At 47.0% G+C, this 18,072-nt stretch overlaps 1 protein-coding gene across 2 annotated transcripts in view; it reads right to left on the reverse strand.

The window, feature by feature from the left end:
* NWD1 (NACHT and WD repeat domain containing 1) overlaps positions 1 to 18,072 on the reverse strand; it is a gene marked incomplete at its 5' end in the record, with an annotated part of 48,489 nt that overhangs the window by 16,135 nt on the left and 14,282 nt on the right. For both annotated transcript variants that reach the window (XM_080928533.1, XM_080928532.1), the window contains 6 exons: positions 4,120 to 4,242; positions 7,825 to 8,022; positions 11,891 to 12,049; positions 12,933 to 13,050; positions 14,831 to 14,990; positions 16,148 to 16,351. In XM_080928533.1, coding sequence (XP_080784659.1) covers positions 4,120 to 4,242; positions 7,825 to 8,022; positions 11,891 to 12,049; positions 12,933 to 13,050; positions 14,831 to 14,990; positions 16,148 to 16,351 — 962 coding nt within the window. The remainder of the gene's footprint in view (positions 1 to 4,119; positions 4,243 to 7,824; positions 8,023 to 11,890; positions 12,050 to 12,932; positions 13,051 to 14,830; positions 14,991 to 16,147; positions 16,352 to 18,072) is intronic.

Here is an 18,072-nt window from a genome sequence, read left to right on the forward strand (position 1 = left end):
AAAAAAAACTCTAAAAACAAACAACTAACAGAAAAAAGCAAAAATCTATCTTCTATCTATATCTATATATTTTTACATAATGTTTAATCTGAAATTATATACCTCATCCCACCCTGCTGAGGGAAGCCAGTTGGTAACTACTCAGCAGCCTTCCAGGTGGAGAAGCTGGCATTCACTGCTCCTGCCCTCCCATAGTGCAAATGGTCTAGCCTTGGCTGGTTCCCACTGTTAGCATAAGGACACTAAGCACAGAGCTAGGAAGAGATGCTTCCTTCCCATCCACTCTCTGTGGCTGTGTTAAATGACCTGACAAACACAACTCAGGGGAGAAGAGAAGGATTTATTCAGTCTTTGGTTCCATCACCGAGGGAAAGTCAGGGGGAGTTGGAAATACAGTCACACCCAAGGTCAAAACAGGGAGAATAAAACTAGGGAATGGTGCTGCTCACAGTGGGTGGGTCCTCCTATCTCAAGATGATCTCTGAAGACCGAGCTGATCTGGAGTCCCTCTCAGAGACTCTCTTCCCAGGTGATGCTATTGTGTCAACTGACAAGGTGAAGGAAGCATCACGCCACCCACATCATCCCCTTCACACACTGTGTGGGGAGCATGGAAACAGTAAAAGATGGGAAATAGCAAGTAGAGAGTTTGCAGTACTTGTAAATAAAAAAAAATCATTGTATGTTATGTGCATAGTATTGGGGGAGGGAATGGCATGTTGCCACCATGCACGGTACATGTAGAGGTCAGAGAACTTTCTGGAGTCTTCTTCCACACCTACATGGGTTCTAGGAATCAAACTCAGGTTACCAGGGTTTTGAGGTTTGTGAGGTAAGTGACTTTACCTGATGAGCCATCTTGCCAACCTGAGCAGTATCTACGCCATGTTTTATATAATTTAAAAAAGAATGTATCATTATTATCACTACTATTGATTGTTTGAAACAATTTCTGTGTAGTCCTGATTATCCTGGAACTCACTATACACATCAGGGTGGCCTTGAACTCAGAGACCCTCCTGACTCTGCCTCCCACCACTATCCAGTGAATTTCTTATTCTTAAGTATTATTTGCTAATGTATGTGAATGTGGGTTTGTGTGTGTGCATATTGTGCCCATAGATGCCAAAAGGGGCTTTGGATCACCACAGCTAGAATCACAGACAGTTTGTAAGCCTCCTGCCATATGTTGGGAACTGAAGCCTAGTCCTCTAGAAGAGCAACAAGAGCCCCTAACTACTGAATAATCCCTCCAGCCCCTTGATGTTATTTTTAAGACATAAGATGGTTGGATGTTCTAGTGCAGTATGCAAGAGACATTCAATAGTTGCTTTGATGAGTGAAGACTGTGGAAGATAGGGGGCAGAGATGAAACATCCCTTAGGACTGGCTCTGACTTGGAAGTCTCCCCCCACCCCCCATCCCCCCAAACCCCCACCAAAAAATTTTATGTCCCTGTTGCAACAGTGTATGGAGAAGGAACCTTTTCACGTTGGTTAGTGATGGTACTTCATGAGGAGATTGGTGTCACAGTCAGAGTAGGGTAGTTACTAGAAAAGCCACTTGGTCCCTTTCCTTTCTTGTGACAATCCCTTCTCCATACAATGCTCTTATGGAGTTACTGTGTCAACTTAACTCATCTTGGAATGAGGAGTTGTTTGTGGACAGATTTGTGGGAGATTGATGATTGCCTTAATTTCTGTGAGGAGACCTACCCACTATGGGCAACACCATCCCCTAGGCAGAAGGGGATGAACTGTGTAAAAGTCCTGAACTGTGTGAAAGTGAAAAAATAAAGCTGAGCACAAGCAAGTGAGCAAGTGCGCATTCATAGACTGGGAGAGCTTGCATCACGATTCTCTCTGCTTGTGCTCTTGCTGTCTTGCTCTTTCTCTCTCTCTGTCTGTCTGTCTCTGTGTGTCTCTGTCTCTTGCTCTCTCTGTCTCTTTGTCTGTCTCTCTGTCTGTCTCTGTCTGTCTCTCTCTCTCTCTCTCTCTCTCTCTCTCTCTCTCTCTGCTCTCACTATGGGTGTGACTAGCTGCCTCAGGCTCCTGCCACTGTGACTTCTCTGCTATGTTGGACTGTGACCAGGAATTGTGAACAAATACACTCCATCCTCCCCTTAGTTGAATATTTTTAAAATGATTTTTGGATGTATTTATTTTATTTTATGAATATATGTGCACCATGTGGGTGCCTGGGGCCTCTGGAGGTGAGAACAGGGGATTAGATCATCTAGAACTAGTATTGCGGATGGCTCATCGGAGCTAAAGCGTAGTCCTTCATAAGAGCGGCAAGTGCTTCTAGCCACAGAGTCATCTCTCAAGCCCTTGCTAAAGTATTTGAAACAGCAACACAACTGGAGCAGATGCTCTTCGGCACATGATGGTTCTGGACACGCACTGACTATGTCTTTGGATTCCAAGTCTCTATACCTGTCACTCAGATAAACTTCTGGTATTTATTAAATTACCCAATCTATAGAATTCTGTTACAGCAACAGAAAATGGACTAAGATACACTGCAAAAATGACTACAATTTTTCCTCCCTGATATGTGCCCTTGATAATATTATCTACACTGTCCTTGACCCCTGCCCTTGATAAGATGACTTTGTAGTTACTCCCATCAAGAGATCAACAGTCTCAGTTAAGAATACTGTGAGGTAGCCACTTGCCCATATGACTACAGTGGAGTGTCAGGGCACCTGTCAGCTACTCTGCGGAGCACTGCTCCAGGTACTAACCTCAGAAGTGGCTGGTGAGTGATGACCCCAAAATGGGTCATTTTTCATGCCCCCGCACTGGAGAACATCATGGGATAGAAAGAGAAAAGAATACAAGAGTGGAAGGAGGACAGAAGCATTGTGGAATGCTTTCAGGCATGACTAGACCATCCCACTCAAGAGCTCAAGTAGCTGTGATACCGCACAAGGTCTGCATGGGACTGGGACCATCACTGTCTGTCATGGAAGGGAAGAGTCCTATGTCTCTCTGAGGACTTACAGGCAATTCATGGTTGATGGGAAGGTAGATGTTTTACCCCTACCCTGAGCCCCTGTAAATGACCCCACTGACGTCCACTGGTTCATACCCTATACCCCACAACCCACACCCAATACCCCATGATCCACGTCTCATGCCCCACACCCCACGCCCTATGCTCCACAAAGAAAAGCAAGGCAGGGACTGCTTGGTAAGAGAAGGGGACCAGACAGGAGAGAACATGAGTGGGTAGTGGAGGTGAATGTGATTCATACATTATAGACGTCACATGTAATATATGTGATACATGAGATGTCACATTGAAACATGTCCTTACATACTTACTAGTTTGTTTTAGTTTTTTAATATTTTCTGTTGTGAGCCTAGCCTTTTAGCCCTTTTAAATTAAAGTTTATGGGCTGCAGAGATGGCTGAGCAGTTAAGAGCACTGACTGTTCTTCTAGAGGTCCTGGGTTCAATTCTCAGCAACCACATGGTGGCTCACAGCCATCTGTAATGGTGTTCAATGCCCTCTTCTGGTGTGTCTGAAGAGAGTGACTGTGTACTCACATACATAAAATAAATACATTCTTTAAGAAAATTAAAGTTTAGTGTGTGTGTGTGTGTGTGTGTGTGTGTGTGTGTATGTGTGTGTGTAGTTCAGAGGACAACTCAGAGGAGCCAGTTTCTCTCCTGCAGAGGTACCTCATAGCACTGTCCCATCCTTGAAATACTGTTAAGACTTTAATGTATTTGTGTGCGTATCTGTGTATGTGTAAATGTATGTGTATGTGTCGGCCTATCTTTGTGTGTCTGAAGGTGTCTATAGAAACCAGAAGAAGGCATTGGCTATCCTGGAACTGGAGTTATAGGCAATGTGAGCCACCCAACATGTGTGCAAGAACTGAACTTACACACTTAACCCCTGAGCCAATCTCCCCAGCCCCTGCCTCCCCCCCCCCCTTTTTTTTTTTAAAATAAAAGGCTTGCTTGCAGTCACTGTGTGTGAGGTGAATTGTTATACAGTTCTGACTGATGCAGAGCAAACCCAAGAGTTTCAGTGCAGGGGTGCTGGTGTGTGGAGGAGAAGGAGCCCTGAGGACAGCGTGCAGCCACCCCACATCTCACTGGTCACCTGTGTGTCCCATTAGAATATGAACCACTTGTTGTTCCTCCACGTCCCACACGACCATGGCACCATCTTGGGTTCCCACCACCAGGAGTTTCTCCTCCAGGCTCCATGCTATGGCAGTGATGCCTGCAGACACACAGAGGTAACAGTGAGGACCTGGGTGCTCACAGCTGTGGCCTCAGCCAGAGTCTGTAAGAGCCCCCATTTATAAACAGGAAACCCAAATCACAAACAGACTCAGTGGCCATCCTGAAGTCACGCAACTAGAAAGGACAGAGACTTTAGAAGGAAGGCCCGAACACTGCCTACACCATGGATTTTTTTTTTATGTAATTAAAGACTTTCTTTTTACTTTAAAGTATGTCTGTGTCGGTGTCTCTGTGTGTTTCTGTGTCTATGTGTCCTTGTGTGTGTTTGTGTGTGTGTGTTTGTATGTGTTTGTCTCTCTGTGTATCTTTGTGTGTGTCTCTGTGTATGTCTGTGTGTATGTGTCCTTGTGTGTATTTGTGTGTGTGTTTCTCTGTGTGCCTCTCTACATATGTCTGTGTGTGTCTGTTTGTCTGTATGGGTGTCTGTGTATTTTTGTGTGTGTCTCTTTGTGTCTGTGAGTCTGTGTATGTGTGTGTTTGTGTGTCTCCCTGTGTGTATGTGTTTGTGTGTGTCCTTGTATATGTGTGTATATATCTTTTATGTCTGTATATGTGTCTATATGTCTCTGTGTTTATCTGTATGTTTGTGTATATATGTGTTTGTGTGTGTGGTCTTTGTATATCTGTGTATGTTTTTGTGTGTGTCCCTGTGTATGTCTGTGTGTGTGTGTGTGTGTGTGTGTGTGTGTGTAGATCAGAGGAAAACTTTCAGGAATAACTCATCTCCTCCCATCATGTGGGTTCCTAGGATGAGACCCAGGTCATCAGATTTGGTGACAAGTCTCTTACCAGCCCAGTAGTGACAGGAAAGGTGCTGGGAGGTAGAACAATGAGCAAAGCATTTGCTGCACAAGCCTAAAGACTGGACTTTGGACCCCAGACCCCGTGTATATCCAGGCACTGAAGGATGAACATGTATAGTCCCAGCCAAACATAAGACAAGGGAAGGACAGGAGACTTGATGGAATCTTTATAGCCACTAAACTGCAATTCTGGACAGTGATCAGGAGACACACAAAGTGTCTCAAAGTGGAAGGCAGGCTGGAGTGACAGCTCAGTGATTAAGAAGTCCTTCTGCCTTTGCAGAGGACCAGGGTTGAGTTCCCAACACCCATGAGGTGGTTTCTATCTGCTCGTACATGCATACAATGCATGTACTTGGACAGACACAGAAAATAAATCTATAAAACAGACATGGTGAAAGGTGAGTGCCCACAGTGAGGTTATCCTATGGCATCTCGGGGAGCAGGAGAGATGGTGCTCACTTGCTCTCGCCTGATGAAAGGCTCTAAACCTCCTCTAATTGTAGCTCTGGGGAATCTGGCACCCTCTTTTGACCTCTGGTGGCACTGCACTAATATGCACATAGACACCCAGGAGGCTGAAACTGGAGGATTATCACAAACTCAAAGCCAACCTGGGCTCTGAAGTGCTTTCCAGGTTAGCCTGAGACACCAGGTGACAAATTTTCTAGACAGCCTGCCTGCCTACTGGCTGCCCCATCAGGTAAGGGTTCTCCCCCATGAGTGTGGCCGTCTGAGCTCCATCCCAGGACCATTTAAAGGCAGAAGAAGACAACCTGCTCTGCCGTATTATCTTCAGTGTCACAGTCTGTACATGTATATACATACATGCATGCACACATGTGCACACATAGACATGCACAGACATGGGCATATGTAGATCCTCTAACCTACACACACACACACACATACACACACACACACACACACACACAATCTCACCTGGGTGGATTTTGGTAAAACTATCACTGGGCCTAGAGGTACCCAGTTAGCCTCAGATAACACCAGCCCATGACCTAGAGGGATGACTTAGTGCAGCTAAGCATGTGGACCAGTTTGAATCCCCAGAACCCATATAAATACAGCAGAGGTAAGGTCGCTGGAGAAAGCTTTGTAGCTAAAATAGCTGTATTCGTGAGTTTGGGCTTGGTGGGGGGACTCCATTTCAATAAATAAGGTACAGAGTAATTGAGAAAGAACCTAAGGGACCTAAAGGACCCCTGTGCCAAAACCAAGCAGGCAGTCACCAGACAGACATGCAAGCAAAACATTCACATAAAGATAAAGTGAATGTGTTTTAAAAGGAAAGAGAAATTCATTATGCAGAAACTGGACTTTTCTGAATTCCATTGAGTCCTTTTCTTTATGCCTCAGTTTCCCAGATGGGAAGAATTGATTTTTGGGAACTGTTAAGTCACGCTTGGCCCAGTTATACAGACCCTTATTTTCTTCATTATTTTGTTTTGTTTTTCCTTTTTTTTTTTTTTTCTCCCTGGTTTAAATGCCACCATGACAGTAAGGGCTACAGCAGTTATTATCAATGGCAGGGGCAATAGACTCAGAGCCCTAGTTCCCTGACACCATAGGGAAGATGGAGTTTCTCTTTCTCGCTAGACCCCCCCCTCCATGGCAGCTTTAGCTCCCTGCAGATGCTGAGTCATTTCCTCTCTGGCTTCTGAGCAGTCAAAATATCCATTGTAAGAGAAGCTGCCTGGGGCGTGGGATGGCCAGAACTGGAGCTTGAAGCCACATGAGTGTGTGGGTCAGGGATGGATGAGAGATAATGTGTATGGGTGATGGAAAGGAGGGAGAAGGAGGGGGCAGGCCCGTGGGGAAGTGGTGACACAAAGCTCACAGTGTGTCTACTCAGTTCGGAGAAGTTCCAGGGTCAGTTGCTAAGCGGCTGTGAGTAATGAGAGGAAGAGCACGGAGAGGAGTGGCCTAGTAAGGGATGTGTGGAGTGTGGACAACTGTAAAGGAGGAACGGACACAAGGCAGCTGCAGATATGGCTTGGTGGCTAAGAGCACTTGCTCTTCCAGAGGACCAAGGTTCAGTTCTCTTACACCCAAATCGGGCAGCTCACAGCTGTCTGTGACTCCAGCTCCGGGGTGTTCTGACAGGCCCTTCTCACCTCTGTTGGAGCCCCTATACATGTGTAATGCACGGACAGAGAGACAGACTGACACAGAGACAAAGATATAGAGAACATTTTAAAAAGAAAATGTCTTTAAAACAATGGCTGTCAGGCAGCGGGTGATAATGAGTGAAGATTGGATGCAGGGAAGGGATAACAGGTGGTAGATGGATGAATGTGTAGATCAATGGTTTGATGAACAAACACACCAATAGACGGGTGAGTGGATCGATGGGTGAAGGATCGTGTGTGGAAGGTGGGTGATGGGTGGAGGGCAGACAGATACGTATCAGTGTGGGTAGGTAGTGGGTGAGCTGCACAGAAGGGAACATACAGTGACAAAAAAACTATGTCAGAACTTTAGTCCTGTGGAACTCTGTAACCAGCAACTCTCCGGGACAAAACCTCAGAGGCATCTCCAGGCTCATTAGCAGTATTTACAGCAACAATCTGCAGTCCCAAGGAACACAGAAAGCCTAGTCAGCATGAGGTGGTAAGGGAAGTTCCCAGTGGCATGTCCTCCTGCCCAGCAAAGGGGAGCCCCAGAAAGCAGCCCCAAATATCTGGGCCCCTGAGTATGCGGTAAACTGATGTGGGTTTTGTGATATTGGGGTTACTCACCTTTGTGACACCCAGTGAGAGTGGCTCGAAGCTGTCCACCAGGTGGCTGCAGGAATCCTGCCAGAGGCACCAGCATCGGGTAGGGGCAGACACGGAACCAGCTCTGGGCTTGTTGGCACAGCTGTCCGATCATCGCTGGACACGATGCAGCAAAGAAAAGGAGTCTGGCCAGGAGCTCGGTGTATAGGACACTCTTCTCTGCAACAAAATGAGGTGTCACCCACCTAACTGAACATCACCACATCAATGGGCCCCAACTCTTACGGGCCTGCAAAAGAGAAGAGAAGCTGGGAGCCCTCAGCCCCAGGCCCTGCCATCCCTCCTGTGACCCTCCCTTCCCTGTCTCCTGGGCATGAATAGCTGCCAGCCTCTCTAGGCTCTTCTGATCAAGTTCCTCTGCCTGAAGAGCTTCCTTAAGCCAGCCATTCGTCTCTACTGACTAATTAGCTATTCATTTTTTATTATTCCCAGATTGGCCTTGACTCTTGAGATCAAGAGAACCACTCGCTTCAGCTCCCCAAGTAGCTGAGCTCAAGGTGCATAGTGAATGGGAGATGGATTTACAGATGGATAGAAAGTGAAGGAAGGATGGGAAGATGGATGAGTGTGAGGGTGGAAGGGAGCTGCATGGACAGACTGGCAAAATGTGGGGGAAGACTGGAGAGGTGGACAGATGGACATATGAAAGAAGACAGGAAGACAGAAGGAGAGTGGGAGGTTCGGTGAATAGGTAAACTGCCCAGCTTTCAAATGCCACCTCTGCGAAACTTCCTAACTCCAGTCCAGTGCTACCACCCCAAGCTGCTGTTTGAGCTCATCTCTGAAGCCCATCTGGCAGCCCTCAGACCCTCCCTGCTCATTAGCCAGGGACAAGCACTTCTGCTGGGCCATCGGTGCATCCCCAATGCACAGCACAGCACAGCACATCAAGACACACAGTGGGCACTTCTGTCCTGTCTCTCAGGAGCCTCAGACAACAGGATTAAGAGTTCAAAGCCGAGTCAATAGCCTGACAGTGACTAAAAAGAAACAGAGGCTAGCGATCCCACTCAGAGGATAAACGTGCTTGCTGTCAAGTGATGAACTAAGTTCGAAACCCAGGACCCACAAGATATAAGGAGAAAACCAACTCCCTCAGACCGTCCTCCAGCTTTCACACACGAGTGGCTGGCCATGCTCACACACAAACAAAACGGACTGGAGAACATTCTCAGTGGTTAATATGCACCCATATCAGGTGGTTCACAATCGCCTGTAACTCAAACTCCAGGGATCCATCTCCTCTATCCTGTATGAGCACCTAAATAAACAAACAAGCAAATAAATAAGGAAGATCAGAACCGGCTCCCTGCAAGCCTTGGCCATGCTCTAGGAGAAACTTGCTGGGAACCTGTGCTGCCTACGACGCCCTCTGGTGGTGATATTTGTTACTACACTCCATCTGCTGCTGGGTTGTAAAGGAGCTTTTGCAAAGTCCTTGCTGAGGGTGTATTGTGGGGGATGGCTCAGTAGGTAACATGCTTCCCCACATGCACAAAGCCTTAGGCTCCATCCCCAGCACCACATAAAGCAAAGATAGTAGTACACCCCAGCACTTAGATCAGGAGTTCAAAGTCATCCTTCAGCACATCAAGAGTTCAAGACTGTGTCTCAAACAATTTATAGGAAGTATGTAGAGCCTTCAGTTTCAGGAGGGAGCCCAAAAGCAGCCTAAGAGGAAGGAGCTTGAACCTGGGTACCGAGATAGGGAATGAAGGTCTCACAGGGGAAAAGTGTCAGCAAGGGTGGAGGGAGGGTGGTAGTGGGTTCCAGCTGTGGAGTGGACCTAATGCCACAGAATTTCTAAACGTCCTGGGCGGAGAGGTGGCTCAGTTGTTAAGAGCCAGCCTTATAAGCAGCAGGGTTTAAGTTTGATCTTCAGAGCCCAGGCAAAAGCCCAGCCTGCTAGTGTGCACCGTAACGTGGGAGCCAGAGACAGACAGATCCCTAGAACTCCATGGGTCATCAAAGACACACCTGACACACATACAGACACACACCACACATACCCATCAGACACACACACCAGACATTCATATCAGACTAACATATCACATACACACACACCAAACAAAGACACATTACACACACACACTATACACATAAGACATATCCATCAGACACATACACACCACACACACACACACACACACACACACACACACACACACATCAGACAAATATGGGGGACAAAGATATCACAGGACGTGCCTATCTGACACACCCACAGAACACACCCAGAGGTGTGGTTTACCAAACTCTAAAATTACCAGCATATCTTTGAATTGTTTGACAGTTTAATTCCTTACTTTTATTTTGTTTTGTCATTATGTGCATGTGTGGCAGTCAATGGAGTGCCCAGGACTGAGCTCAGGTCCCCAGGTTTGCCCCAAGCCTTATATAATGAGCCATGTAATGAGATCGAGTCTCTCACTGCGCCTGTCTCACATGTCTAGCTAAATTCATCTGCCTGGCTGCATCCCTGAGTTTGCACTCTGACATGCACCAGGAGTTGCAGGTACATGCTGCTGCACTGAGCTCTTACGTGGGGCTAGGGATTTGAACTCAGGTACTTACGGTTGTACAGAGAACACTTTACTAACCAAGCCATGGCCCAGGACCTAACCTTTTCCCATTTCATTTAAATTTTTTTCTCCCTCCCTCCCTCCTCTCTTTTTCTTTTGTCAGTGTGTCTTATGTAGCTGAGGCCGACCTTGAACACAGGATCTTCCTCCAGGAAGCTTGTCACCTGTTGAGTCAGGTGAGAGGCTAGGCTGTTTCTCTGGGAACCGTCAATGTTGGGGCTTTAGCCTAGGTCTCCATCACCCAAGCTCAATCTCTGCTCCCCACCCCAAATTTACTTTCAAATAAAATCTTGGGGAAGACGAGATGGCTCCACAGACAAAGGTAATTGACATCAACCAGGGCCACATAGAATAAGAAATGGGGCTGGAGAGATAGCTCAGCAGATAAGAGCACTGACTGCCCTTCCAGAGGTCCTAAGTTCAAATCCCAGCAACCACATGGTGGCTCACAACCGTCTGTAATGGGATCTGATGCCCTCTTCTGTGTGTCTGAAAACAACTACAGTGTACTCATATACATAAAATGAATAAATTAATTTTTAAAAAATAGGAAAGAAATTAAACCTTGTCATCTGATCTTTACCCATGCATTGTGACACACATGTGCTCCCACAGAATAAAAATATAAATGCACTTAAGTAGATAAAAAATAACACTCAGAACAAGACACCACCCGAAGCACCAACTGACAAACCCAAGAGACCCACGAGCCCAGAGGAAGGGATAGTTTTCATAAAGTTGCACATGGTGGTTCACACATGTTACCACAAGACAGAGGCAGGAGGATTGTGACTTTGAGGCTGGCTTGAGTTACACAGTGAGAATCTGTTTTGAGGGAATATACTGGCTGATTTTGTGTCAACTTGACACAAGCTGGAGTTGTCACAGAGAAAGGAGCCTCAGTGAGGAAATGCCTCCATGAGATCCACTGTAAGGCATTTTCTCAGCCAGTGACCAAGGGGGGAGGGCCAGCATTCATGTGCCTGTATGTGTGCACGCTCAAGTGCTTGTTTTGTCTTCTGTTATTAAGTCTGAACATAATTCCCTTCATTCCCCTGAAATATTACCTGTCTGAACCTGTCTAAAGAAAAATGCAGGTCCAGAGGGAGGGACAGCATTTTCGGGTTTTGTTTCAAAAATCTTCCCGGCTGCATTCCAAATTCTACAAGTTAATTTTGAAGGAGGCGTCATGGAATTAGACAAGAAAGTGACATAGAGGTTGGTGGAGACAGACGCATACAGATGTGTGAATGGGTGGATAGATTTGTGAATGGAAGGTTAGGTGATCAATGGGTAGATGAATAGACAGGTGTACGGGCAGATGAATGAATGATTGACAGATGGATGTGTAGGTTGGTGAAAAAATCAACTCTCAGTTCCCTGGGAAGAGTGTATTTCTGGAGACAAGTGCACATCATAGCCTGTCAGGCCAGGACACTAACCGAGGCCCCGGAGCTCCATGGCAGGGCGGCAGAGCTGGATGGCTTCTCTGACCAGATTGACCTCAGGAGAGTGCATGTGAGGGGAACACATGTCAAAATCATCCAGCAGGTCCTCAATGCTCCCAGAGATGCTCCGACAGGAGATCCAATTCATGTTCCCTGTGGAAGATAAGGGGTGAATCATTCTGAGACCTGAAAATGCCTGTCCTGTCTTCCTGAGCTCTTAAACTCAGCATTTCTGGCACTGAGGCTGATGGGTCTCTGTGGTGGGCACTGAGCTGCTGATGTAACATGGAGCCATGACCAGGACTGCACTCCAGATGCTGCCTGCATTGTGACTCTCAGAAATGCGTCCAGAATTTGCCAAGTGTCTTCTGAGTAAGAATGTCTGTTGTTTGAAAATCACAGGTATGGTCAGTGGGTGGCAAAATAGGTGGATGGAGCAGATACAAAGATAGATTGAGGGGTGGACAGGTTGATGAATAGATGAATAGACAGAAAGATGCCTAAATGGACAAATGGATGAGAGACAGATGGGTGGAGGTTGGTACTAAAGGGAAAATTAGAGTTAAACCAGTTAAGTTGTGGCAGATAGATGAATGGATAGATAAATAGACATATGGGTGAATGGATGGATGGACATGTGGATGGATGGACATATGGATGGATGGATGGATGGATGGATGGAAGAGGATGGACATATGGATGGATGGATGGATGGATGGAAGAGGATGGACATATGGATGGATGGATGGATGGATGGATGGATGGATGGATGGATGGAAGAGGATGGACATATGGATGGATGGATGGATGGATGGATGGATGGATGGATGGATGGATGAAAGGATGGATGGATGGAAGGAAGAGGATGGACATATGGATGGATGGATGGATGGATGGATGGATGGATGGATGAAAGGAAGGAAGAGGATGGGCATATGGATGGATGGATGGATGGATGGATGGATGGATGGATGGATGGATGGGTAGGTAGGTGAGGCCTCCAAGGGCCTCATGGCCTCTGTCATGCCCCTCTTACCCAGCACCTCCTGCTTCAGCTCCTCCAAGCGGCCTGCATGCAGAAGATGGAAGGGCAGTTCAGACAGCTTCCTCTTGTTAGCCACTGTGCCTGAGAACCACAGTGGCTGTGGGGCCACCTGGTGGAAGTGGAAAGTGACATTAGCTTGGGCTTGAATTCAAGTGCTTCCTTCATGCCACAAACACTGGCCAAGGTGACACCACATGGTTTTGGAGGAGACAGGAATATAGCAACAAACAGAGATACCCATTACCTCCCACAGCCAAGCGGGGACAGAAGGGATCTGGGGCTTGAGCAATTCAAGAATGAAGCCTGTAGGGAAATGGGAAAGTTCTGCTGAAGGGGAGACATTGAAGCTGGGCCTCCAGGTCTATCTGCTAAAATACCTCAGAGCAGTGGCAGGGCAGAGCACTGTGGTGCTCAGCTGCAGTCCCTGATCCTCAGGAGGCAGAGACAGGAGGATCACTTGAGCTTAAAATTCTGGGCCAACAAAGACAGAAAGATGAGACTTCCATCTCCAAAACACAAAACAATAACAAAAACAAAAACCCAATGACAGACAAAGACCTGGCGGCTGAGAGCACAGTGAGCTTAGGTAGATCCTCATAAGGTAGGGCAGACTCAGACAGGGAAGCAGATGAGCCCGGGCAGCTCAGACTAGGAATGGAGGCACTGGGGAGCTTTTGGGGGTATCAGAGGAAAGAGATGGCCAGACTGCATTCTACAAGTCTTCTTTGTGAAAACAGGGTGAAGGGAAGCAGGGGGCCCCAGGCTAGGAGAGCAGAGAGAAATCCTGGAGGCTGCTCAAAGGCAGGACACAGGAACAGCCTCCTCAGTGTCCATAACACCAAAGCCCATGAAGGAAAGGACCAGGAAGAATTATATGCAAGACTGGCCAGACCATATTTGGTCGCCCCAAATATGAGTGTTGTTTTTTGATCACTTCTGTGTGTACCCCAGTAATTATATGTACCCATGTGTGTGTATGTGATACACATATGTGCATGCACAGTGCACAGACAGTCCTTCCTCAGTTGTTCTCCACGTAACTATTTGAGACAGGCTTACACTGAATTACACCCATTGTGCTAAACAGACTGGCCATCAAGTCTCAGAGAGCCACCAGATTCCCCATTATGGGCTTTTTGTCTAGGTTAGTTTTGTTTTGTGAGGCATAGTCTCACCACTATGTAACCCTGGAACTCACTTTATAAATCAGGCTGGGCTTGAACTCATAGAGATTCACCTACCTCAGCCTCCAGAGTGTGAATGAATCCCACTATCCTGGTCATGTGGGCCTTTTAAAAAAGGTTTACCTTATTTTATGTATATGGGTGTTTTGACTACATGTATACCTGTGTGCCACATAGGTACAGAGCCCACAGATGTTTTGGATGCTTTGAAACTGGACTTACAGATATGAGCAGCCATTTTTTTTTTTTTTTTTTTTTTTGAGTGCTGGGAATCAAATTGGTGTCCTCTGCTAAAGCAGCCAATGCTCTCTCTAGCCCCTGACTTTTTAATGTGGGTTCAGATATTCAGCCAAGGTGTTTGTCTTCATCTAAAGAGTCACAGCCCTCTCCTGACAGCTCAGACATCACCTGCTGACAGCTGGGAGGCTGCTCTTTCCTAACTGAGCAGCTGACAGTAGGAGGTGGGGTGTTTTCAACCAGCCCAGTGTTGATTGACATTTTCATTTTACCCCATCAGTGGTGTACACCCCATAAATACTTAGTGCAAAACAGCACCCATGTGACCACTGAGGCCTGCACCCAGAATTGTGTTTTAGGGCTGAGGGGTTGCCTCGCTGCTGTGAGAAGGCACCGAAGGGGATTCCGAGGGGAAAAGACAGTTATGGCAAAGTGCCGCTCTGGGAATGGAGTGGCCAGCGTCCTCACCTTTCGGTCCATGTTCAGGGGCTTCCCCACAAGCGGCAGGGTGATAAGTTTTTTGATCCCCTGGCTCCAGGCTCCAGAGAAGAATTCAGCTAGCACACTGTGCCTCTTGGCTCTCTCAGGCCCAGATAGATATCGAACTTGGATCACCTGGGACAGCTGTCTGTGGAGAAAGTGCAGGCTGACAGTCCTGGACAGCGCAAGCTCGGAGGCTGTCTGTTCATCCCTGTCCTGTTTCTTACTTAAACTGGTTTCTAAAGTGGCCCTCCTCTCCCTCTCCCCTCCTCCTCTCCCTCCTCTCACCTTATCCCTCCCCTCTGTCTCCCTCCCCCTCCCTCTCTTTAAGTTTGGCCTTTAGGGGGAATGAGAAGGTTTAAAGGGTAGAAGGGATTGCTTCAAATCTCATGACTTGAGTTCAGTCCTTGCCACTTGCATAATGGAAGGAGAAAACAATTCCCAAAGTTGTACTCTGACCCCCCCAACACACACCATGGCACACACCCATCCACACACATACAGAAAATGATAAATCAATGTAAAAGGAACCTTTGACCTGGTGTGGTCGTGCAAGGCCACCGTCCTTGCAGCTATTCAAGAGGCAGGGGTAACAAGTTGAGGTTGTGTGTGGCTAGATCAGCTTGGGCCAGTTAACAAGACATGATAAGAAATCAAGAAGTGAAAAGAGATCTGGAGGATGGCTCTGTGGATAAAGTGCTTTCTGTAAAGCATAAGGACCTCAGTTCAAATCCCCAACTCACATGCCGCAGCCCACTCAGGGGGTGGAACCTGTCACCCCAGCACTTGGGAGGAGTCTTGTTGCACAGCCAATGTGCTGAGTTGGCAATCTTCAGACTCAATGGAAGACCCTATCTCAAAACATGGGGAAGATCGATAGAGGAAAAGACCTGAGGCCAACCTCTGTCCTCCAAATATGCACACAACTCTCGGGTGAGGGTGTCATATACTGATGCATCACACACACAACACACACACGCACACGCACACACACACACACACACACACACACAGAGTGAAGAAAAAAGGGCTGAGGTATAGCTGGGGGAGGAGGAGCCCCTGCCAAGAATACTCCAATGAGGGGCTGGGGGCATGGCTTGGGGTGGAGCCTCTGCTTAGGGTCCCATAGCACTTCACACAATACTCAAATAAATGCACAAAAACCAACAAATTAAGACATAGAGTTTATACTGGAACCTAGTTTGTGCTAGCTTGGCTGACTACCCCAGAAAAGGAAGTCAAGGATTGGTTGGCAGCCTTTGCTCTCAGGGTCCCACAAAGACAGTGTCCCTTCTTAGGGCCTACCTGTGTGCAATGGCCAGCAGCATGCAGCCATCCACAGGCCTCCTAATCAGGCAGTGTCCCAGGTCCCGGCGGAGTCGCACCCACAGCAGGGGTGGGAAGCGCAGCAGCTCTCTGCTGGGTGGAGTCCAGTCCTGGTACACAGCCTGCAAGACTTCATCATCCAAAGACAACACATCCTTCAGTTCTGCTTCTGAGAGACCACACCTGTGGGTGAGGGGCGTAACACATTGTGATCTGTAGGACGATGCAGTAGACCATGTAGGCAGCTTCTGTCAGGGGACCTCCAGATCAGCATTTGGACTAATACACCCTCTAGGACCATGGACTGGCTGATGTGCTGATCACTGCAGACACCCCCTCTTTATGCACATCTGCAGAACCATGCACAATTCACTCTCCAGGCTCCGGGATCTCAGTTGTGTGGTGACACACCTCTGCTATCGAGGCCCTAGGGAGATGGAGCCAGGAGGATCAGGAACTCAAGGTCATCCTTGACTACACAGTGAGTTCTAGGACAGCCTGGGCCACACTCACACTTTTTAAGGGCTGGAGAGATGGAAAGTTAAGAGCCTTTTGGAGAGAGGACTGAGTTCTATTCCCAGCACCCAAGTCAGGCAGCTCCTGGAGGATCTGACCTACAGTGCAGTGCACACATGCACACAGCTATAATTTTAGAGCAGGGCGTAGTAGCAGGCATTGGGAGGCAGAAGTAGATGGATCTCTATGAGTTCAAGGCCAGCCTGTCTACATAGCAAGTTCTAGGACAGCCATAGCTATGTAAAGAGTCACTGTCTCAAAAAACAAACAACAACCAAACAAATAAAAATTTAAAAAAGCTGAACTGATATACACAGACACATATACTACACACAAACATGTATGTTCATTGTACAATATCTACGATACATATTATGTCCATGTTATACACATAGATTCTAGAAATTATACTGAGCTGGCAATATGGCTCAGAGGGTAAAGGTAACAGCTGCCAACATGAACCGTCCCAGTTCCACCTGGGACCACATGGTGCAAGTTGTCCTCTGGGAGTAGAGGCAGGGGGATCTCTGTAAGTTCAAGGCCAACCTGGTCTACACTGTGAGTTCTAGGCTAGCCAAGGATACATAATAAGGCCTAACAAAGAAAAACAACTCAGAGAGAAAAATGTTCCTTTTGATACGTGGTTCATCACTAAGAAGAGCCAGGGTAGGAGCTCAAGGCAGGTTCTTACCTGGAGACTGGAGCTGAAGCCCAGGGCTGGCATTGCCTACATTGGGCTGGGCCCTCCTATCAACTAGTAATTTAAAAATACTCCACAAACTCCCCATGGGCCACTCCTCAGAGGTTTCCTCGCCCAGGGTGTCAGATTGACAACCAAGATCAGCTACCACAAGAGGTGTTTGTCTATATATGATCACAGTACCTTACCTCTTCTTACCCCTCCACCCCACCTTTCACCCCTCTATGAATTAAGGACTGGAGAGAGGGTTTGGTAGTTAAGAATGCTTGTTACCTAATAAAATAACCAATAAAAATTTTATAAAGAATGTTTGTTACTCTTGCAAAGGCTCTCAATTTGTTTTCTAGCACCCACATCTAGAACTCCCAACCAGGTCTCAGGGATCTAACGCCCTCTTCTGGCCTCTACAGGCACCTACATTCATGTGCACAGCCCTTACCTCCTGGACACATACATTCACATAAATAAAAAAGTAAGTCTTTAAAAACGAAATTGAGCTGGGTGTGGTTTCACACACCTTAATCACAGCAATCAAGAGACAGAGGCAGGAGGATCTTATTGAGTTCAAGGCCAGCTAGGTCTACATAGTGATTCCAGAGTAGCATGGGCTATACGAAGAGACCCTTTCTCAAAACAAACAAACAAACAAAAAACAATAAAACAATGCAGTACAACTCAACTATGAACC

The sequence above is a fragment of the Micromys minutus genome, assembly GCF_963924665.1.
Source record: "Micromys minutus genome assembly, chromosome: 14".
NCBI classification, from domain to species: Eukaryota; Metazoa; Chordata; class Mammalia; order Rodentia; family Muridae; genus Micromys; species Micromys minutus.